This window comes from Rana temporaria, chromosome 5 (assembly GCF_905171775.1).
Source record: "Rana temporaria chromosome 5, aRanTem1.1, whole genome shotgun sequence".
Lineage (NCBI taxonomy): Eukaryota > Metazoa > Chordata > Amphibia > Anura > Ranidae > Rana > Rana temporaria.
This window is the reverse complement of record NC_053493.1, coordinates 350,975,558-350,999,894: the sequence shown is the minus strand read 5'-3', so window position 1 is coordinate 350,999,894 and position 24,337 is coordinate 350,975,558. Positions and strand designations below refer to the sequence as shown.

Below are 24,337 nucleotides of genomic sequence, written 5' to 3'. Positions count from 1 at the left end.
AGGGGCCTGATCCTTTACCTGCATTTAGATCCGGGTCTTAAGTGGTTAAAAAAAAAAAAACAACACAATAAGTGTATAGCGATTGGTTTGCACAAAAGTTATAGCGCCTACAAAATAGGGGATAGAATTACTTTTTTTTTTTTTACTAGTAATGGCGGTTATCTGCGATTTTTTTGGTAAAAAAAAATAAAAATACGCAATAAGTGTTTATCTATTGGTTTGCGCAAAATTTATAGCGTTTACAAAACAGGGGATAGTTTTATTGCATTTTTATTAATTTTTTTTTTTTTTTTACTACCAATGGCGGCGATCAGCGATTTTTTTCGCAACTGAAAAACTGATGGTGGGGGGGGGTAGGTGTCTCGAGTCTCCCTATAAAAGGGATCACTCGATCGATGCAGTTGCCACAGTGAAGCACGGGGAAGCCGTGTTTACATACGGCTCTCCCCGTTCTTCAGCTCCGGGGAGCGATCGCGATGGGGTGGCTATAAACGAATAGCCGCGCCGTCATCCCGGATCGCTCCCGCGGGTTACCGACCGCCGCATGTACCGGGGGGGGGTCCCAATCAGACCCGCGGAAACGTACATGTACGCCCATATGCCTGTACGTGCCATTATGTGAACGTACATGTACATGCGACGGGCATTAACCGGTTAATAAGATTACAAAATCTGCAGGGGATCAAATTATTATTTTCCAAATTATATCTGAAAAAAATAAAAAAAATAAAACATGATCAATCCTGATGTACTGATGTATTTAAGTTGTAATTGGTCACAATTTTTGGGAAAGTTAAGAAATTAAATATTTGGGGTCTTTTGTCTGATGTCCAGAAAAACTCTCAGACGTGACTCATGCATATAGCAGAGGAAGGGAGAAATGGGCAGACTCTACCGCAAGGGCTATGGTCTGCGGCAAGTACATGCTATAGGAGGGTATGCTTTTTAGCGGTGTTTAACCCGTTTTACATTAACATTTCAGCTTAGAGCCACTGGTAGGGACTAAAATCCAAAGTGCAATAACCCAGAAGATACGAAAAACAAATAGTGCATTAACCACTTCCATACCGGGCTGTTATACACACATCCCTACCAGGCCTATTCTGGCACTTCTCTCCTACATGTACAAATCATAATTTTTTTGCTAGAAAATTACGCAGAACCCCCAAACATTATATATGTTTTTTTTTAGCAGACACCCTAGGGAATAAAACGACGGTCATTGAAACGCTTTATCTTGCACGCTATTTGCGCAATAATTTTTCAAACGCCTTTTTTTTGGAAAAAAATATTTTTTTATTCATGAAACAAACAGTAAAGTTAGCCCAATTTTTTTGTAAAATATGAAATATGATGTTACACCGAGTAAATAGATACCCAACACGCTTTAAAATTGCGCACACTCATGGAATGGCGCCAAACTTCAGTACTTAAAAATCTCCATAGGCAACGCTTTGAAATTTTTTACAGGTTACCAGTTTAGATTTACAGAGGAGATCTAGTGCTAGAATTGTTGCTGGCACTCTAACGCACGTGGCGATACCTCACACATGTGTTTAAACGGCGTTTACATATGTCGGCAGGACTTGAGTGTGCGTTCGCTTCTGCGCGCGAACTACCGGGGGCATTAAAAAAAAAATATTCTTTTTTTTTTTTTACATATTTATTTCTTTTTTTTACACTTTATTTATTTTTTTTTTTTGTTTTATTATCACTTTTATTCCTATTACAAGGAATGTAAACATCCCTTGTAATAGGAATGTGTGTGACAGGTCCTCTTTATGGAGAGATGCGGGGTCAATAAGACCCCACATCTCTCCTCCAGGCTGGAAAGCATGAAATCAGTGAAAAAAAATTCACCGATCTCATGCTTGCTGTTGCTTAGCAGCCGCAATTGCGGCTTTGTTTACTTACGGGGACCCGGGCGCGACGTCATCACATCGCGCCCAGGTCCTCCGACGGTCATAGAGATGACTGGTGACCATCTGGTCACCAGTCATCTCTATGCTTCCTGCCAGCGCCGGACGATTCGTTCTCCGGGCCCCCGATGGCACGGGAGAGCCCGGAGAAGCACCGGATGGCGGCAGGGGATGTCCCCTCCCGCCGCCTGTAAGAATGATCTAGCGGCGGAATCGCCGCTATGATCGTTCTTACGTTGTGCAGAATCGCCGGCAGAAGAGAAGGCTATCTGAATGATGCCTCTAGCTGCAGGCATCATTCAGATATCCACCCGCAAAGCCCAGGACGTCACATGACATCCACCCGGATCGAGGAGGGGTTCCTGCCGCCGTCATTTCACAATGACGCGGTAGGGAAGTGGTTAAAAAGAAAAAACACTGATCTTTAAACATGACCAACTGTATCAATATATTGTTATATCACTTATTGCTTGTTTTTCCTAAATTCAGTGAGCAGTTTTATTCATATAGAAAAACTTAGACATCACTAGGCAAGACTGAAGACTAGCAATCTGTAATAAATTACCAATCACCACAGGAGAGCTTTCAGAATGAGAACATGAGCGCCCAAACTGTGTGGGCTGACGGTGTCAAGCAGAGCATGACAGACTGCTCAGCAGACAGAACATTTACACATTGTGCAATGTCAATAACTTCCCAACAATGAAAATAACCTGTTATCCATGCATAACCCCCTTATAACTGGATGGATGCCAACATTTTAGGACAATGCATGGCTCCTTAAAGTAATTGTAAACCCCTACATATACCCACTGAAGTGACCAGCCCCAGGCGATACACAAATGAAACAAATCCTCCTAGATACGCTGTACTTGTTTATCTACAGCCTTCTCTTCGCTACAGTTAAAATTATACAGATTGAAGGCCAATTCCTTAGTTCCAGGAGAAGGGGGGTGTCTGAACTCACATACAGCAAAGCAGAGAGCAACCCGAGACCTCAGTGGAGGGAATGGGTACACACCCTCTTTACACAGTCTCATAGGGAAACATTCAGTTGTCAATCACCAGGGATCTTCAAACTACAGCCCTCCAGCTGTTGCGGAACTACACATCCCATGAGGCATTGTAAAACTGACATTCACAGACATGACTAGGCATGATGGGAATTGTAGTTCCTGAACAACTGGAGGGCCATAGTTGAGGACCCCTGTGCTGGAGAGAGGGGTGGGACCATCTTAGACCTCTTTCACACTGGGTCGGTTTGCAGGTGCTAGAATGCTAAAAATGGCACCTGCAAACTGACCTGAAACAGCCATCGGGCTTTCACACTGGAGCAGTGCGCTAGCAGGACAGTAAAAAAGTCCTGCCAACAGCATCTTTGGAGCAGTGAAGGAGTGGTGTGTATACCACTCCTTCCCATTGAAATCAATGGGGCATTGCGGCTTTAACCCTTTCTCAGCCACTAGCCTCGCTAGCAGCTGAACAGCGCCGTGAAATTGAGGTAAAATCGCTGCCAATAATAGCAGCGCTTTACCGCTGATGCCACCTCAGTGTGAAAAGGGCCTTAGGATTCTGTGGTGTTGGTATAGCCCAGGGATATGAAATTAGCAGACCTCCAGCTGTTGCAGAACTACAAGTCCTGTGCTTTAGATTGAGGCAAGTACATCCAATAGAGGGAATATGCTTTGTTCATTTTTAATTTCAGAGGTTTATAAACCCTTTAAAATGAAAATTGCACCACATTGTCGGTGGATTTCAAAGAAAACAGAGCAACAGCAAAACGAACAAGTGGTTTAGCAAGTCTGCCATATACATACAATAGTTACTTCGAGTATAAATCCATGTTTATCACACACATGACTGACTCACTACCTCTGCTGGAAGTCTATTCCAAGCATCAACTGCTCTTTTTGTAAGATATCTTCCAAGATTAGTTTTGAACTTTCCTCCTGCTAGTTTGAGGTCATGCCCCAGTGATCTTGTCTTAGTAAAAGCTTCGGCCAGACTCTTAATCTACTCATACCAGCTGTGCTTTACCAGTCACAAGAGGCAGAAGCAGAGGCTGAAATATAGAAGCTAAACTAATTCTAAACCTGAAAAAAAAAAAAAGACTTAGACTTACCGGTGACGGTATTTCTAAGAGCCTTTCAGGACAACCTTGGAGAGAGCGCAGCTCCGCCTCTTTAATTAGGAAACACATGCAGACCTTTAAATCCCTCCTTCACCATGGCCTCCGTTATTGTGGTCTTCGACTCACTGGAAAATAAAGCACAGAAAACTACAACACCATGACAGATTTTAACTATTATTACTTTTAAGATACATAAGGGAGGGAAATCGCGGTTGTCCTGAAAGGCTCTTAGAAATACCGTCACCGGTAAGTCTAACCAAGTGTTTCTCAACTCGCCTTTCAGGACAACCTTGGAGGGGATAACAAGTAACTTACCCTAGGGTGGGACTACCGTTTGCAGTACCTTCCTACCAAAGGCTTGATCTATGGCAGACAGCAAGTCCAACCTATCGTGCCTAAGAAACTGAGTAGTTGGACCAGGTGGCAGCCTTGCAAATCTGCTCGGGTGTAGCACCGGCCCTGGAAACAGCAGTTGATCTTGTTGAGTGTGCAGCAATACCTGAGGGAGGCACTTCTCCTTTGGCTTTATAGGCTTCTATAATTGCAAGTCTCGGCCATCTTCCTAGCGTACTCTTGGAAGCTTTTTCCCCTTTCCGGGGACCTTAAAATGTTACGAACAGAGCATTTGATTTTCTGAATTCTTTAGTGACTGCAAGAAACTGCATCAGGCACCTTTTCACATCTAAATGTATGAAAAGTTTCTCCCCCTGCATTAGTAGGAATTGAAGAAAAAGTGGGTAGAATTATTTCTTGCGACCGATGAAAAGTTGATACTTTTGGCTTTTGGAAGGAAGGTGGGATCTGTCTGAAGGATCACCCGGTCTGGAAAGATCCTTAGAAAAGGTTCTGTAATGGCCAGAGCTTGGAGCTCACTTGAGACCCTGCAAAATAGACAAGTCCCAACTAGGGAAAACTGAGGGTCACAGGCCCGTTTTGAGCAAGTGCCCAAAAAAAAAAAAAAAAAAAAAAAAAAAAAAAACTAGAAATCAAAAGGTTCTCTGGACAGTCTTTTCCAAATAAACTGAAAGAGCTGCTACCTGCATTTTTAAAAAAGGTACTGGCTGAAAGTCCTTTCTCCATTCCCTTATGGAGAAACTCCAGAACTGAAACACTTTTGGTTTGAAGGTTTTTGGAAGAACACCAAGAGTTGAACTTCTTCCATACTTTACGATAAATATTCCCAGTCACTTCTTTTCTACTAGAAAGTAGTGTTTTTACTACTTTGACAATCCTTTGGCTTTTAGCAGGTCTTCCTCAGAAACCAAGCACTCAGGTGTAACCTGTCTGCTTCTGGATGAAACAGAGCCCTGTGTTAGGAGGTCCTTTCTGGGTGGTAGCCTTCATGGAGGTTTTACGGCCAGATTTAATACTGTTGCAAACCAGTCTTTTTGGCCAAAAAGGAGTAATCAGGATTAGGTTGGTAGTCTCTTCCCTGAATTTCCTTAGAACTAGCGGGATTAAGGGAAGGGGGGGGGGGGAAGGCGTAAAACACAGCTAGTAATTCCATGGGTGAGCTAGAGCATCTATGCCCATCGCCTGGTCTCCGCTGTGGAGAGAAAATAATTCCTGGACCTTTGAGTTTTGGTGGCTGGTAAAGAGGTCCACTTGAGGATGTCCCCATTCTTTGGAGATCATGGTGAACATCTCCTGATTCAGACTCCATTCTGCCTCCACCACTCTCCTTCTGCTTAGAAGGTCTGCTAGCAGATTTGGAGATCTTTTAGGTGAACTGCTGACAGGGAAGTCACGTTTAGCTCCGCCCAGGACAATAACTGGCTGGCTAGTTCCATCAGACCTTGGCTCCTGGTTCCACCTTGTTTGAGCACATAGGCTACTGCTGTTGTGTTGTCTGACAGGACCTGCACATGATGCCCCTTCACCATCTGTTGAAAGGCCAGGAGACCCATAAAAATGGCTTTTAGGTCTCGCCAGTTTGACGACTTCCTCGCTTCCGCTTTGGACCAAGACCCTTGTGCGGTTTGCCCGTCCAGATGGGCTCCCCAACCCCAGGAACTTGCGTCTGTTGTCGGACATTTTTCTGAAGGAAGGACCCATGAGAGACCATTCGAAAGATTTGAAGAGTCCCTCCACCACCAGAGTGCCCGTTTTACTTTCAATGTTAGTTTGAAACGCTTTTCCAGCGACTCCTGGTGTGACCAAACTTGTAAGATGTTCGTCTGGAGTGTAATTTCACCCACTGCACAGCAGGAATCAAAGCCGTGAGGAGACCCAATACTGCCATGGCTGACCGTATTGACACTGAAAGATTCGTTTGAATCTGACACATTGCGGCATAGACCTTTTCCATCTTTTCCTGAGGGAGAAATACTTTTTGGAGGACTGAATTTATGGTGTAACCCAAAAACCTCATCTCCTGTGCGGAATCTAGATTTGACTTCTCTAGATTTAAAAGCCACCCTAGACTCTTGAGATGAGTCTGCGACATCTCGAGGTGTCACAACCTGATCTGCAAAGAATAGCAGGTCGTTCAAATATGGGACGACCGAGATCCCTCTCAGTTTCAGAGGTTCCAGGACTTCTGCCATCACCTTTGTGAAAATCCTGGGGGAAGACGAAAGGCTGAACGGTAGAGCCCTGAATTGTAGATGCCAGACTGAGGTCCCTAGATTGATAGCCAAGCGAAGAAAACGTTGGGAGGCCTGAGCTATTGGTACATGTAGGCAAGTGTCTCAGATCCAGGGATGCCATGAAGCATTCCGGTGTTAACAACATTGTTATGGAATGAATAGTGTCCATGCGAAAGTGCTTGTACCGTATTGACTTGTTCAGGATCTTCAGATTCAGCATTAGGTGAAATTTGCCTGAGGGCTTTTTTTTACTAGAAATATATAGGAGTAACACCCCCTTCCCTCCTGTTTTGGGACCTGGACAATTACTTGGATCAGAACCTTTAACAGGCTCATCATAGCGGAAGCTTTCTCCTGATCCCTTGGTAGGGCTGCAACATAAAACCTACTTGGAGGGCATTCGAGAACTCCAGGTTGTACCCTTGTGAAATGATGTTTTTTACAAAGGGAATTTTGGCCATTTGGTTCCATTGAAGGAAGGCGGACAATCTTTCCCCCACTGGAGTCAGGTTGTCTTTTGGGGTTTGGTCTGGGGCAGATCTGAATAGAATTCCTCCTCTTCCCCTACCACTTTGTGGAGCCCAGCGGTTTTTGTTATCTTCTCCATTTTTGTAGGACTGTTGAAGAGGACGAAAATGCTTTTTAAACAGGTTTTTTTGGCAGATCTGGCCCAAAAAAAAATCCCCTGCAAAGGGTAAACCGCAGAGTTTAATCTTAGAGGCCGTATCCCCATGTCCAAGTTTTAAGCCAGACTGCACGCCTGGCTGAATTTACCAAAGCAGAGGATCTAGCTGCCATCTTGATCGATTCAGCTGATGCATCAGCCATATACCCGACTGCTTTTAAAATCAGGGGGAAAGGAATCCAAGAGATCTTTCCTTGGTGTGCCTGCTTCTTCATCAGTTTTTCCACCCAACACTCTAGGTTTCTTGCCACCACTGTGGAAGCCATAGCGGGTTTAAGACTGAGTGAAGTAGAATCCCAAGCTTTTTTCAGGAGGGAGTCTACCCTTTTATCCATGGTGTCCTTCAGAGCCCCCATGTCCTCGAAAGCAAGGTCTGTGTGTCTTGAAACCTGAGAGAAAGCCACATCTACTTGTGGCTTTTTGTTCCAAACCTCTGACTGAATCTTCAAAGGGGAACCTTTTCTTAAGGGTTTTAGAAAAGAAAGGGCCCATCTCCGGGTCCTTCCACTCTTTAATAGCATCCGATACCACTTTGTGGACTGGGAATACTTTATGCTTGGAATCGTCCAGCCCCTGGTACATTTTATCATGGAGGGATAATTGTACTTTTTCTTCCTGAATTTCTAGTGTAGTATAAATTGCTTTAAGCAGGTCGGCCACGTGGTCTAACGAAACTTTGTATCTGGAACTCCTTGCTATCCTCTTCCTCCTCATCTGAATCTCTGACCGAGGGAAGAGTACTTGTGCCCTCATCCCCAGAATCCATAACCTCTGACTTAGAGGTGGAGGCTCTTGGGCTAGGTGGTGACTGCTGAGGTTCAGTTTGTACTTTTGGTTTCTGAACCAACATGATTTTAACCGAACTCAGTGAATTTGTGAGCTCTTGTACAGAAGAAAACAGATCTTTATACTGCTGGGATGTCTCCTCTTCCAACAGTTCCCTGATACAGGTTTTACACATTGCCTTCTGCCATGCATCTCTGAGAGGGTTCTTGCAAGAAGGACAAAAAAAAATGAAAAAAAAAAAAAAAAAAATATAGATCTCACTTAAAGATTCTACCATTCTGTTTTTTTACTAGAAGAAAAAAAAAAACGCCACCGCCAAGGAAAGGAAAAGGCCCACCAAGATAGAGAAAAAAACCTCACCACCAACATGTGAAAACTGACAGGGTCCGAGCGAAGTTACCTCAGACCCTGCAGATACAGGCTCCTTTAAGGAGGAAACAAACCAACAATAAAGTCCATAAGGGAAGAATCGAGGCACCACTGTACCTCTTACCTGGACCTGAGCGGTGTCTGGGGCGCCTGTATCAGCCATTACTGCCGACCCTTCCTCCATCCTGAACAGAAGGCGCAGCGGGGACATCCGGTTTTAAATATCCCAGGTCCAGCGTCATCAACGATGGCCGGACCTGAAGACGACGCTCGATAGGCCTGTCCCCTGACCTCTGTGTTCCAGGCGGCGTGACCAAGCGCCACCATGCCCCTACAGGATACCGCGCTGCTGTGCATGACGTCACCCGCCTGCCAGGACCCAGAACCGTCATGCGGAGAAGAAACTGCAGCCGCAGTGACATACCGCCCGGCTGCCTGAGCCAAAACCTGCGGACTCCAGGCACTCAGCACTGACCTCCTGTAGAGCCTTTGCTGCCACTGAGCATGGAGAGGCTGGAGACTCTGGAACACCCCCCGTTCGACTAGGGGGGCTGGGATGGCCACTGCACGCCAAGCAGCAGAAAAATTAAGAAAAAAGGTAAGCCTACTCCCTTGCCCCTTGGAGAGAGCGCAGCTCCTCCGGTTCACAGCATGCACTTCCACCATGGCGAAGGAAACACAATAACTGAGGCCATGGTGGAAGAGGGAGGGATTTAAAGGTCTGCATGTGTTTCCTAATTAAAGAGGCAGAGCTGCGCTCTCTCCAAGGTTGTCCTGAAAGGCGAGTTGAGAAAAAAAAATTACAGGTCTCCAGGAAAAGCTTTGTTCAGGACTGTTCCTGACAGCAGGTACAACTCGCAAATCTATACTTGCATGTAAAACACCATCTTCTGTAGAAGTCGATTCAATTTCTGTCCCACTTTCCTTGTTTGGCTCCAATAGGGACAGGAAGTCATGAGAAATCTCCCCAATAGTGTTAGACAGGAATTTTTATATATTATCCAGGGGGATATAACCTATAAATACATCCATATAGGACAAGGGGGCACTCTGGGGGTTTAACATTCAATACTATAGATCAGTGTTTCTCAACTCCAGTCCTCGGGGCGCACCAACAGGTCTTGTTTTCAGGCTTTCCATTATTGTGCACAGGTGATTTGATCAGTTTCACTGCCTTAGTAATTACCACAGCAGTTTGATCTGAGGGAAATCCTGAAAACATGACCTGTTGGTGCGCCCCGAGGACTGGAGTTGAGAAACACTGCTATAGATTGTAGATCCAAAAAGTATCCCTATTGCATTCAGGCCCTGGTGCCCAACCTTCAGCTCAAGTTCTGCTTGACTCTGATCCAGACCAGACTGGAGAAAGAAGAGATCGCAGAGCACAGAATACTTACTAGGATAACGTTTTGCACCCAACAAAATAGGTCTTCCCAATTCACTGGAAGATTTTCTGGGAAGTCCATTTCCTAGCTTTCTGAAGGGCATGAAGGAGACTTCAACAGCCTTGCAATCAACATCAGTGACCAAGAGCAGGATTATTCCAGAGTCTGGCAAGTGTCAGAGTATGTTTGAGTACCACCATCTCCTGGGCAAATGCATGGTTATGAGAATCACCTAAATGCTCTCCATCTTGATTCTGCAGAGCAGACATGGGAGTGTCTGCAGTGAAAAAAAAAAAAGCCAAATATGAGAGAGAATTGATCCCACAATTTCAGCAGAGCATCCACTACAAGGGTCCAGTTGTTGCTGAATCTGGATTCCAAAAGATCCATATTCAGCATCCCCTTTTGGTGCAAAGGGCTTGAAACACCTCCAGATAAAGAGACAATGCTGCCAGATCCAGACACTGACAACTGAGAAAGTCTACCTGCCAATTTTCCACACCTGGGATGTGGACAGGTCCAAAACATGTAGCTCTGCCCAAGAGATGATCTGGTCTGTGTCCCTCTGGCATGAATTCAGGTACTCCCTTGATGGTCGATATAGGCATTGCTCAACTGGATTATCATCAAATGCCCTCACAAATTGAAGGGTTCAGCATTGAAGGGACAGCCGAATAATCTTTAGCTCAAGGATGCCAATGAGAAGATGGGACATTACATGTATTGAGAGGGCATAAAGGACTCCTCCACAGCCCGACATCTGTTGTCGGTCATAAGGACTCCTAATGTTTTTGGAGGAAAAGGCTTCCCAACTCCAGCCCTGGGTTGGCAATCCATCATGACAAGTCTGGCCTTGCAGGTCAGGTGCAGTGAGAGGTCCAAGAACTGTGTCCATTTGTCCCATACAGACGGGATGTTGTGTTGCAACAGTCTGGAGTGTAATTGGGTGCATACAACCTCAAATAGCTGAAGCAGATAAAATGCAGATAGAGTTGATTGGGAAGAAAGATGGGAACATGCAAGTAGGCATCCCAAACATCTAAAGTCTCCCAAACGAGGCAGGTAATGACTGATCTGGCAGAGTCAGTGCAGAACTGACTGAAGAGGCCCATTTGTGACCCTTTATATTAATCGCTTCCATAAGGCTCGATATTCTGCCCATGAAAAAGCATTGCAGCAGAAATTTCCACGTGATTAAAAGGAGCAAGGGTGTGCAACTAACAGGCCAGTGTAGTGTCCGAAGAAAGGCTAGGGAATCAGACTTGAGGCAATTATCCTGAGTTAGCGAGGTCATCTGACCCTTTCTTTCCCCTGTGCTTGGGATCTCTGCCATGTGTAATGCACTCAAAGGGGTACTTGCGACTAGGGATGCACCGAAATTTCAGCTGCTGAAACAGATCGGCCCAAAAAAAAAAAAATGCAGATAATGGAGCTGAAAATAGGGCTGGGTCCCATCATTGGTGCCGTCTATTACAGGGTGTCTTTCTGGAGTGCCCCAGTCCTGCTGTCCTCTCCTCCTCCTTGCCTCAATCTCTACACGTCATGGAGCTGAACTGCACAGACTGCAGTAACAATGTACCGCCTCCTGTCACAGACAGCACACTGATCCAATGGTGGGACATTGAATCAGTGCGACTTGATTAGAGGAGACGGGACATTGTTACTGCAACCCGGGCAATTCAAATACAGCTTTGTGACACACACAGAGGTCGCCACTCTGATTCGGGCACTGGCAGGCTGCATGATGGGCATTGGTAGGCTGCTGGGCACTGGTGAGACAGGCAGGCTGCAAATGATGGGCACAAATAGGCTGCATTAATCTCCTGTAATATGTCCCCAGTCTCTGACCATCTCCTGCATCATATCTGCTAGAGGTGTACCACATGGAAATTTTGCCAATACCATTAGCAATGTTTTGTTTTTTTAACAGTCATTTTCTGTATGGTTTCGTTTTTTGGCCTAGTGTATTCTTAATTTTCAGTACCAAAATTTCCATTCGGTGCACTCCTACTTGCAACCTATGCTGCTGTGGAGGGGGCCTCTTGTGCAAAGCACTGTAGAGTGCTATACACCCAGGTAGTATAGCCAATTGTTGTGCAAGGGTATAGTGGACAGGATGCTGTTGCCATGTTGAAGGCACGCCCAGAAGATGAACTCTCAGTAAGTCAGAGGTACCAGCACAGTAACTGTCTGCCCCAACAGCTGCACAGTTAAAGCACCTTGGAGAGTCCACACAGGAGTACTACCAGCACCCAAAAGAAAATGGTACCAATTTTAAAAATTTGCACTAGTGCTCCTGGTCCCCAGTCACAAGCGCTCTTTATACTGTAAGGATGCAAAGCTTGGCACCCTGGGCAGATAGGGATTCTGCCCTGAACCTGCCATTAGCAGAGGTCTTGTATGTAGAATTGTTTCAGACCCCCCCTTCTGGCTTCACCCATCATGGTAGGTATACCATCCAAAGGGCCTACAGGAACAGGGCTCTGCAGCTGGAAAACCACAGCCCCAGATCTCTATAGCACCCTGCAGCCATCTCAAAGCAATACACTGTGCCAAGGTGAGCACCCAAACAAAACCCAATGCCCTGAGTAACATTACAGGCTAATCATGCTTCTTTAAACTAGCCAAGGAGTCAGCTGATCTGGTAGCCGCAGGAAGAACTGCAATGGTCAGGTAGGGAAGCTGCCGCTCCAGGTGAGCACACCTAGGGTAATCACTTGTGCACTCAGGAACCAAAGGGTGCAGGCAATGCGCAGGATATGCAAAGGAAGGAATATATGGACAGCCGCACTCCAGAGTCTTAAAAAGACGTGCCCTTTATTGGGTAAAAGAAAAATGCACTACAGGTACCAGCATACAGTGGGAAAAACAGCTGACGCGTTTCGCATTGAACTTCAATGCTTCGTCATAGAACTGCAGTGGTTATGGTGCAGCGATGGATCTTGATTTGGGAGGTAGGTCATCCTAAAGCAGAAATAAAAAGCCTAAACTCTTAAAAACTGAGCAGGGAGGCTCTTTATTGCAGAGGGGACATGCATTAAAAGAAACCATTCTGCTCCCAGTCTTTAGAACGTACACTGAGCTGCATAAGAGCAGCTCAGATTACAATCTGGCACAGTGCCTGTACGTTGGGTAGGCTGCACTCCTGCAGGTGAGTTAGGTTATCCCTCACCAGCCAAAAAAAAAATCAGCCACAGAAGGCTACCCAGAAGAAGCTGGGTAAAAGATGCTGGCGAGTGATGTCAGAGCCCTAAAGGGAGGCAAGCATTGTGGAGTTTAGTCCTACTTTAAAGTGGTTGTAAATCTCTGGATATTCCCCCCCCCCCTTTAACTGTAAGGTAAAGCCATGATGCGCTAGTATGCATTGCATACCAGCACATTATGCAAAACTTACCAAAAGAATTCCAGCGCTTGCGAACGCTGGAGGCCACTTCCGGATTCACAGACTACAGCTCTGACTGTCGAGAGTTGCGATGAAATCACTCCTGCGCATTCACGCAGGAGCTGCTGTTCACAGCACAGGGCTCTGAAGGAACAGTACAGGCGGCCTGTTCCTTCAGAGTGCATGCACCAGTGATGTCACGTCTGCATATACACAATATTTCCTAAAAGGTGCATGTTTCGGAGATATTTACACTACCTATAGGTAAAATGTACTGTTGGAAGTTTACTTCCACTTCAATAGAGGAATTATCAGAGAGCAAGAAAACAAACAATGTCACAAAGATGGTGGTAAGCTTTTCTTGGGATGTCTCCTTTGCCAGCGTCCATCACCTGAAGGTAGCTAAATATAACCCATGTCAAAAACTAAAGATCCAATGAACCAAGCTTTATGGCTCTAGGTCTGCCTGAATCAAGCATAAAGTGCTGAAATCCTGTGTTTTCAGCTGGGCCTGACTGATAAGGAACCACGGTCACTCAGGCTGTGACCGACTGCAGGATATTTACGCCCATGTGTAGTCATAGCCTGCAGAGGCCAGTGCACAGCACATAAGGCTGTCAGGGACAGCAGACAGGGGTGATGGGCCAGGGTTTGGGAGTAGCAGAAGAGCCAAAAGCCCAGGATCAGGTATAGGTGTCAGTCCAGGGTTTTTGGTATTCCTTCCTTCAAACAGTGGCTGAATCTGTGGGAGTGCTGTGGAACACTAAGAGAAACTTCTTCTTGGGACAAAAGGCTGAAACCATATAGTTCACAGGTGTTTTGTGACTTGGCATACACTGTAAAGTCATAGGCTCCAGGTGAGAGCACATCTGGTGATGGTCACAAAGTTACAGGCGAGGTTGAAAAAAAAGGCACAAGTCCAACCTATGTGTGCAATTATATGTCAGTATTACATTGTATATCCCTGTATTCAGGTGCTTATCAAATATATTCTTGAAGCCGTCAATGCCCCCCACCGAGACCACCACTTGTGGAAGGGAATTCCACATCCTTGCCGCTCTTACAGTAAAGAACCTTCTACATAGTTTAAGCCCATTTTCTTCTAATTTTAATCAGTGGCCACGTGTCTTGTTAAACTCCTTTCCGCAAAAAAAAGTTTCATCCCTATTGTGGGGTCACCAGTATGGTATTTGTAAATTGAAATCATATCCCCTCAAGCATCTCTTCTCCAGAGAGAATAAGTTCAGTGATTGCAACCTTTCTTCATAACAAATATCCTCCAGACCCTTTATTAGCTTTGTTGCCCTTCTTTGTACTCGCTCCATTTCCAGTACATCTTTTCTGAGGACTGGTGCCCAAAACTGGACAGCATACTCTAGGTGCGGCCGGACCAGTGTCTTGTAGAGTGGGAGAATTATTTTATCTCTGGAGTTGATTCCCTTTTAAATGCATGACAATATTTTGGTTGCTTTGTTAGTAGCAGCTTGGCATTGCATGTCATTGCTGAGCCCATCTACTAAGACCCCCTGGGGAATCCATCCTAGAGGTTCTCCCCCCAGTGTATAGATTGCATTCATAGGTTTGCCACCCAAATGCATTATTACATGTTTTTCTACATTGAACCTCATTTGCCATGTAGTTGCCCAGCCCATTAATTTGTTCAAATCTTCTTGCAAGGTTTCCACATCCTGCAGAGAAGTTATTGCCCTGCTTAGCTTAGCATCGTCCGTAAATACAGATATTGAACAGTTTATCCCATCCTCCAGGTCGTTTATGAACAACTTAAATAGGATTGGTCCCAGCACAGAACCCTGTGGGACCCCACTACCCACCCCTGACCATTCCGAGTACTCCCTATTTATCGCCACCCTCTGAACTCACCCTTTTAGCCAGGTTTTAAATCCATGTACTCACCCTATGGTCCATGCCAACAGACCTTATTTTGTACAGTAAACGTTTATAGAGGGGAACTGTGTCAAATGCTTTTGAAAAATCCAGATACACCACGTCTACGGGCCTTCCTTTATCTAGATGTAGGGATGTCCCGATACCGATACTAGTATCGGTATTGATACTGAGCCTTTCCCAGAGTACTTGTACTCGGGGGGGGGGGGGGGGGGGGAATGCTCCAATATTTCACCCGATACCTGGGCAGTCAGGGGAGTTGCAAGCCTTCTCCGTGCCTTCCCCCCCCCCCCCCCATGCCGTCTTCTCCCCCCGTGCCACCTTCTCCCCCCCCCCTCCTACCTTTTACGAATGAACAGAGTCAGCGATCACCGACTCTGTCTATTCACATAACTGAACATCGTAACCCGTTTATGATGCTTCCGTTTATGAATGGAGAGGAGCTTCTGTCCATTCATTTTAGCTGAGGCTGCTGAGAAAGGGACTGGGGAATCCGTGTCCTTAATCTCTTTCTATGTCTTCAAGGTCCCCCAACAGGGCTGATTATATAAAAAAAAAAAAAAAAAAAAAAAAAAAAACAATGGTAATCGGTGAATACTCAAAAAAGTGGTATCGGGACAACCCTATCTAGATAACTCAACTCATCAGAAGGTTAATAGATTGGTTTGGCAAGAACGATGCTTCACGAATCCATGCCGATTACGGCCAATGATACAGTTTTCATTGCCAAAATCTTGTATATAGTCCCTTATCCCCTCCAAGAGCTTGCATACTATTGAAGTTAGGCTAACTAGTCTAATTCCCAGGGATGCATTCTGGGCCTTTTTAAATATTGGTGCTACATTGGCTTTTCTGAAAACAGCTGGTACCATTCCAGTCAGTAGACTGTCAGTTAAAATGAGGAACAATGGTTTGGCAATTACTTGACTACGTTCCCCAAGTACCCTCGAGTGCAAGCCATCTGGTCCCTGTGATTTATTAATGTTAAGTTTCCCAAGTCCAATTCTAATTCTGTCCTCTGACACATCACAGGAAGCACCTCCATAGTTATGAGGATAAACACTGCAGTTTTGGCTACTTAAGCCCCTCCCTCGAGAAGACCGAGGAGAATAATTTCAAAAACATTTGCCATCTCCCCATCCTTCGTAACCAGATTTCCTTCCCCCTTTTTTTTGGGGCAAATATGGTCCGTAATTTTTTTACTGTTTACGTACTTAAATAATTTCTTGTGATTTTTTTTTTGCTCTCCTCTATGTGTCTTTCATGTTCTATCTTAGCCACCCTAATTGCACCCTTACATTTATAAAGTCTGAATGCTGATGATGATCCCTCGGCTATTTTTTGAAGGCCCTCCTTTGCTTTTATATGCATTTTACATAGGAGTTAAGCCATCCAAGACTTTTGTTTGCTCTTTTAAATTTATTACCCAATGGGGATACATTGGCTAATGCCTTTATTTACCATGCTCTTAAAGCAAACCCATCTCTCCTCCATATTCTTCCTCCATAATCTAAGATTTTATCCCAATTTATTCCTTCTAGCAAGGTTCATTGTTTAGGGAAGTTGGCTCTTTTGAAATTCAGTGTCTTTATAAAATCGCACAAATAGGAAACATAAAGAAGAGTACACTGTAGCCAAATTGACCTGTATTTCCACAGCCGTGATCAGGTCTGTATTGTTGGTCATCAGATCTAGTAACACATTTTTTCTAATTGATGCGTCTACCACCTGACCCATGAGATTGCCCTGCAAGACATTTATGAACTGGCAAGCCTTAGACTAATGCATGGTTCCCTCCGCTCAGTCTGGATAATTAAAAACCCCCATTATAACACTTCCCATCCTTGCTGCTAATCCAAATTGTGACAGGAGGTCAGTCTCTCCCTCAGGTTAGGCTCGATTCACACGTATGCATGTTGCTTTTGAGCATTTCTGCAGTGCTTTTTGTGTTTTTCGACACGCGTTTTTACAGCAATTTGCGATTAATTTTTTTACATTGTATATAGCTGGTTGCTAAAGAGGGCACTGGGAAGCCGGCCGCCTCGTCCATAACAACCAATGAGTCATCAGTTGTCAGCAAGCTTCCCACTGAATGCAAGTAAAAAAAAAAAAAAAAAAAAAAAAAAAAAAGTGTGTGGGGCCCCCCCCCCCCCCCCCCGGGCCATACCAAGCCCTTAAGTCTAGTATGGATTTGGAGGGGACCCCCATGCCAAAATATATAAAAAATTAAAAAAAAAGCGTGGGGGTCCCTCCCAAATCCATACCCTTATCCGAGCGGCGCGCCCACCTCCTGAACCATACCAGGCCGCATGCCCTCAATGTGGGGGGGGGGGTGCTTTGGGGCAGGGAGGGGCCTGCGCCCTCCCACCCCAAAGCACCTTGCCCCCATGTTGATTGGGACAAGGGGCTCTTCCCATCAACCCTTGCCCGATGGTTGTCAGAGTCTACAAACCCCTTATGTGAATGAGTATGGGGTACATTGTACCCCTACCCATTCACCAAAAAATAAATAAAAAATAGTGTAGTGTTAAAAAACAGACAGTTTGACAAGTCTTTTATTAAAAATATCTCTTTCTCCGGTCTTCTGCCCCTGCTTCTTCTTTGTCTGTTTTTTTCCTCTGCCACCATTCCCACCGACGACCCTCCTGATACGTCCCACTGATCTGTCAGTGCCGATGTCCTGCATTTCTTAAATAATGATGGGGGCATGACAATCAGATTACATCGGGAGGCCACCCCCCATTGTGACATCACCGCCAGGGCATGATGGGTCCGTGACGTCACAAGGTACAGGTGCCTCTGGATGACGCAATTTGATTGCCACGCCCCCATCATTATTTAAAAAATGCAGGACATCGGCACCGACAGATCAGCGGGACGCAGGAGGGTCGTCAGCAGGAGTGACGGCAGAGGAAGAAGAACCCCGAACAAAGACAGAAGAGCGGACGAAGCAGGGGGGAGAAGATGGAAGACTGGAGGGAGAAGATGATATTTTTAATAAAAAAAGACTTGTATTTTAACACGTTTTTTTGGTGAATGGGTAGGGATACAATGTAATTCCCCAACTCATTCACTAAGGGGGTTGCCGGGATCTTCGGGTCCCCCCTTGTTAAAGGGGGCTTACAGATTACGATAAGCCCCCCTGTCCGCAGACCCCGACAACCACCGGGCAAGGGTTGTCGGAAAGAGGCCCTTGTCCCCATCAACATTGGGGCAAGGGGCGCAGAGCCCCCCCTCTGCCCCAAAAGCACCCAACCCCCATGTTGAGGGCATGTGACCTGGTATGGTTCAGGAGGGGGGGGGGCGCTCGCTCCCTCTCTCCTGACCTGCCAGGCTGCATGCTCGGATAAGGGTCCGTTGTGGATTTTTGGAGGACCCCCACACCATTTTTTTTTTTATTTTATTTTGGAGTGCGGGGGTCCCCTCCAAATCCATACTACGCTGTTATTTCAGCTGGCATTTTTTTTATTTTACATTGAGCAGGAAGCCAGCTGACAACTCATCGGTTGTTAAGGACGTGGTGGCTTCCCAGCCCCCTCCTTAGCAACCAGCTATATACAGTGTAAAAAAATGAAGAAAAGAAAAAAAAGCCAAAAATGCGGCACTTTGAATGCGGGTCTATTGAATTCTATTACATTTGGCAGGAAAAAAAAAGTCCCCGACCCTTTCCAAAAATGCATTGATGTTCCAAAGGAACCAATGTTAAAAAATGTCCCTGCATTTCTGCAAAATGCATCAAAAAACTCATTGGTGTGAATAGAGCCTTACAGGGCCTATAGCATACTCCCAGTATCATCCCTTTGGCGCTCTACCCATAAGGATTCCACCTCCTCCCTAGCTCCCTTAGGGATGTCATCCCTCACATTCACTTGTACATTATTCTTGATATATGGGCATACCCCAACCCCCCTTGAATGGTTGCCAGCCAATCATGAGAGCTGTTAAAACAGGTCTCTGAAATGCCTACAAAATCCAAATCCTCTTTGTACAACAGTAGCTCTAGTTCACCCATCTTGTTCGCCAGGCTCCTGAACATGCCACGTAGTTTAGCCCGGCCACATACTATCCTCTTATTGGGCGTTCTGAAATTGCAACTAGGACTTGTTACTACTATACTTAACTTGGGTTTATGTGCTTTAGTCAACCTACCACTAATTCCCCCAATACTACCTTCTGGGAAAAAAATAAATCTCTCTCTGCCCCAGGTGCAATCCATTGGGAGGGTGTCAGGCCAGCTTCCCCGCCTCTCCTGGCCCTGGGACAGCGCTGCCATACCTTAAAGTTCAGAAAACATTACTGACAGCCCTTTCTCATATACCGCTCCTCCTGTGACACTTTCCATGTAAATCAAAGCCTCTAATACCTTAACGCCACTCGTTCTGGCCGCTCTCCACCTCCTTCTCGAGTGTAGCTTTTGATTGGAGGAGAGCGGTCATGTGACTATCAATGAAGCAGCTGAGGATAGCAGTCACATGACCTGGTCCACAATAGAGCAGAGTTATTTGATGTATTTAGAAGAAGATTCCATTTACAATGACAGTGACACAGGAGGAGCGGTGTATGACAAGGGACTGACAGTGACGTTTTCTCAACTTTAGAGTATGCTGGCAATGCTGTCCCAGGAGAGGCTTTATAATGAAAGGGGTCCGTGTAATGTGTAGGGGGCTGGAATTTTTTTCCTGAAAATTTCCCCTAAAGTTAGGGTGCGTGTTATACGTCGATAAACACGGTATTTTGCTGTAAGATTGCAGCTTGCAAGATGCATTTTAGATCGATAGGCAAGGATTAGGCACAGGGGACAGCAGACATGTGGCAACAGGCCAGGATCAGGTATAAGGGACAGTAATTAGGAGAAGGGGACAGCAGACAGGTATAGAATACAGCAGACCAGGACAATGGGCCAGAGCCAGGTCTAGAGGACAGCAGACAGGGTGACAGGCCAGGCTCAGGAATAGGGGACAGCAGGAAGAGAACAGCAGACAGAAGTGACAGGCCAGGGTCAGGTGTAAAGGATAGACAAGGATGACAGACCAGGTATAATAGACAACATTGAGGTGGGACCAGTGCAGACAGACAGCAGCCAAGACAGGGAACAGCAGATGTAGGTGACAGCCCAGTGCCTGTGTAGGGGTACAGCAGTCAGGGTTGAGTTTAGGGGGAATGCAATCAGGAAGTGACAGAAATGAATCAAGGCCAGGTGTAGGGGACTGCAGACAGGCTTGGTAGGCTAGGGTGAGATATACAGCAATGAGGGGGTCACCATTGGGGGGGGGGGGGACAGCCCGGGCTCTGCGGAGGGCAGGGGGGCGGACACCAGTTGGTGGGGGGGGGGGTGACAGGCCGAGCTCTGCGAAAGGGGGGACACCACACAGGGGGTGACAGGCCAGGGTCAGTGGAGGGGGGGGGGACGGAACACAGGGGGTGACAGGCCAGGGTCAGTGGAGGGGGGGGACGGAACACAGGGGGTGACAGGCCAGGGTCAGTGGAGGGGGGGGGGGGGGGGACACCACACAGGGGGTGACAGGCCAGGGTCAGTGGAGGACAACACCACACAGGGGGTGACAGGCCGGGGTCAGTGGAGGACAACACCACACAGGGGGTGACAGGCCGGGGTCAGTGGAGGGAGGGGGGGGGGGGGGACACCACACAGGGGGTGACAGGCCGGGGTCAGGGGAGGGATGGGGGGGGGGGGGGACACCACACAGGGGGTGACAGGCCGGGGTCAGTGGAGGGATGGGGGGGGGGGGACACCACACAGGGGGTGACAGGCCAGGGTCAGTGGAGGGAGGGGGGGACACCACACAGGGGGTGACAGGCCGGGGTCAGTGGAGGGAGGGGACACCACACAGGGGGTGACAGGCCGGGGTCAGTGGAGGGGGGGGGGGGGACACCACACAGGGGGTGACAGGCCGGGGTCAGTGGAGGGAGGGGGGGGACACCACACAGGGGTGACAGGCCGGGGTCAGTGGAGGGAGGGGGGGGGGACACCACACAGGGGTGACACCACACAGGCGTGACAAGCCGGGCTCTGCGGAGGGGACAGCAGTCAGGGGTGACAGGCCGGGGTCAGAGGTCACTCACCACTTTCAGGTCCAGCACACCGTCCTTCGCCTCCTGAAGCAGTGACACGAATTTGCTGGTGAGGAGCCCCAGACTCTTCTCATGTCTGCTGGACACTCCCGCCGGCTCCGCCATGCCCGTTATCCCGGGGCGGGCTTCTACAGCCAGCCCGCCCCACACCCGCACCGTTCGGTATCCAGCAGGAGCACGAGGAGCTCCACGAGAGAAACCACCACACCGGAAGTGACGTCCAGCCGCACGGTTGCCTTGGAGACTGAAACTTGAAGGCACCCACAGGCGACATATTTAAGGGACCGAAAACGTCATATGAAGTTGGTGCGGCCATTTTGGAAATTGGCAAACTTAGATAGGAGGAAAAACAGTGAATGTCTGAATCATTTATTTAGTATTGTTGTAATTGCTTGTAAGCGGAGCTCGATTTCCTTTATTTTTAACACACGCTTCGTTATCGTTTTTTGCCTTTTGTGTGATTTCCCTTTTCAAGTATGGCTTTCAGTCAAATAGCTAGTATGGGCTCGGTGGTATTACGTCGTCCCGGAGTGCGCCAATCAGCATTGAATAGTAAATAGGGAAGCTGTCAGGCATTGGATGACTAGGAGAACAACACAGGAGCACGTGGCTGGAGGGTCCTGAGGGAAGGTGCTGCAGACATTCCCAGCATGGTGCTGAGCCCCAGCCATGGGTGGACATCATGTGTCATTCACTACGAGAAGATTGCCATTTTTTAAGCAGAACTTTTAACATTAATTAAAGTAGAAGTAAAGGCTGCAATAGCCCACATTCTAAACATGACCCTAATAAAGCACAATCCAATCTGCTGCAGCGGGGGACTTACTTTCCTTCCTGATCCCCCAGGAGACAATCTGATATTCCCTGGACCACCTACCCCCTAATACTATTGCCTTTAAATGTTAAAGAGGAAGTAAAGTCTTTGGGCCAGATCCACAGAACAATTACGCCGGCGTATCTATTGATACGCCGCGTAATTTCAATTTTTGCGCGGCGTATCTTTGTTTTGTATCTACAAAACAAGATACGACGGCATCTCGGATGGATCCGACAGGCGCACATCTTCGTACGCCGTCGGATCTTAGGTGCAATTTTTCGGCGGCCGCTAGGTGGCGTTTCCGTCGAATTCCGCGTCGAGTATGCAAATTAGCTAGTTACGGCGATCCACGAACGTACGTCCGGCTGGCGCATTTTTTTACGTCGTTTGCGTTCGGCTTTTTCCGGCGTATAGTTAAACCTGCTATTATGAGGCGTACTCAATGTTAAAGCGGATGTGCCATGGGAAAATAATATTAAAAGCCAGCAGCTACAAATACTGCAGCTGCTGACTTTTAATATTAGGACACTTACCTGTCCTGGAGTCCAGCGCCGATCGCAGCAGAGGACGAGCGATCGCTCGTCTCTCTGCTGCTCCCCCCGCCATCCACGCTGAGGGAACCAGGAAGTGAAGCGCTGCAGCTTCACTGCCCGGTTCCCTACGGCGCATGCGCGAGTCGCGCCGCGCCCGCCGATTGGCTCCCGCTGTGTGCTGGGAGCCGAGTGTTCCCAGCACACAACGGGGGGGGGGGGGGCGACGGGATGTGACGGAATGCCCGTCTTTTGCCCGTGAATGCCGGGCCGGAAGTGGGTGCAAATACCTGTCTTTAGATCTACTGAGCTGGACAGAACCAGTTCTTGAGGGAGTTTATTCCACATTTATACAGCTCTAATGACGCGTACACACGATCATTTTTCGGCATGAAAAAAACGTTGTTTTTAAAAAATGTCATTTAAAATGGTCGTGTGTCACATCATTTTTTGGCTTCTGAAAAACGACAAAAAATAAATTCGAACATGCTGCATTTTTTAACGACGTTTTAAACAATGTCGTTTTCCAGGTTGTAAAAAATGATCGCGTGTGGCCTAAAACGACGTTAAAAACTGCGCATGCTCAGAAGCAAGTTATGAGACGGGAGCGCTCGTTCTGGTAAAACTACCGTTCGTAATGGAGTAAGCACATTCATCACGCTGTAACAGACAGAAAAGCGTGAATCGTCTTTTACTAACACAGAATCAGCTAAAGCAGCCCAAAGGCGAATGGAACTTCCCCTTTATAGTGCCGTCGTACGTGTTGTACGTCACCACGCTTTACTAGAGCATTTCTTAAAAACGATGGTGTGTGGGCAACGTCGTTTTAATGGTGAAGTTGGAAAAACTTTGTTTTTTCTACATGCCGAAAAACATCGTTTTTTTTCATGCCGAAAAATGATTGTATGTACGCGGCATAAGGCCCCATTCACACCTGAGCATAGCATTTTCAGGCAGAAAGTCGTGCAATTTTACAACGATTTTGCCGCGATTTTTGCTGCGTTTTTTTTACCACATTTTTGCCACGATTTTGTACAGGTCAAAAGGTCACCAATGTAAAAAGCAGAAAAACGCCCAAATCTGCCTAAAAAAAAGTCCCAGAACTTGTTTGAGCTTCAGGCGTTTTAGAGCTTCTGGCTTCGGGCGTTTTAGAGTGGAGATGTGAACCATCTCCATAGAGGATAATAGATTTTTTTCCCCTCCAGCGTTTTGTAGCTTCAGGTTTCAAGCAAAAAACGCTCAGGTGTGAATGGGGTCTTACTGTGAAGCCTTTCCCGATGTGAAAGTTACATTTCTTCCTCCAGACGTTCTTCTTCTTCTGAACTGGCATGTGACCACACAGCTCTGGCTGAGGTGATTTTCAGGCGTTTTGTCCCAGGTTCTTCTCCCAGAAATGGGGCATTGCGAGAGTGATGAATGCACCGCTCCTAAAACGTCCCTGCCATTAAAAGCAATGGCCAGCGCTGCTGAAGTGCCCACAAAGCACTTCGGCAGCGGTGCTTTGCGGTTGCTTTAAACCCTTTTTTGGCCGCTAGCGGGGGTTAAAAGCACCCCGCTAGTGGCTGAAAAGCACTGCTATAACGACGGTAAAGCGTTGCCTAAATAGTGGCGCTTTACCGCTGACGCACCTCTGCCCTAAAGGTGGGATAATCTGTTTAGAGGAGTGGCAAGAAGAAAGCCATTGTTGAAAGAAACCCATAAGAAGTCCCGTTTGCAGTTTGTGAGAAGCCATATGGGGGACACAGCAAAC

The 24,337-nt window shown here is 46.8% G+C and overlaps 1 protein-coding gene across 1 annotated transcript in view; it reads right to left on the bottom strand.

Annotated features, from left to right (window-relative positions):
- Positions 1 to 21,475, bottom strand: part of E2F5 (E2F transcription factor 5) — a 50,628-nt gene extending 29,153 nt beyond the window's left edge. Inside the window, exon 1 of the mRNA XM_040354558.1 lies at positions 21,232 to 21,475. Within this exon, the coding sequence (XP_040210492.1) occupies positions 21,232 to 21,345 (114 nt within the window). The 5' untranslated portion in view covers positions 21,346 to 21,475. The remainder of the gene's footprint in view (positions 1 to 21,231) is intronic.
- Between the last annotated feature and the right edge of the window lie 2,862 nt (positions 21,476 to 24,337).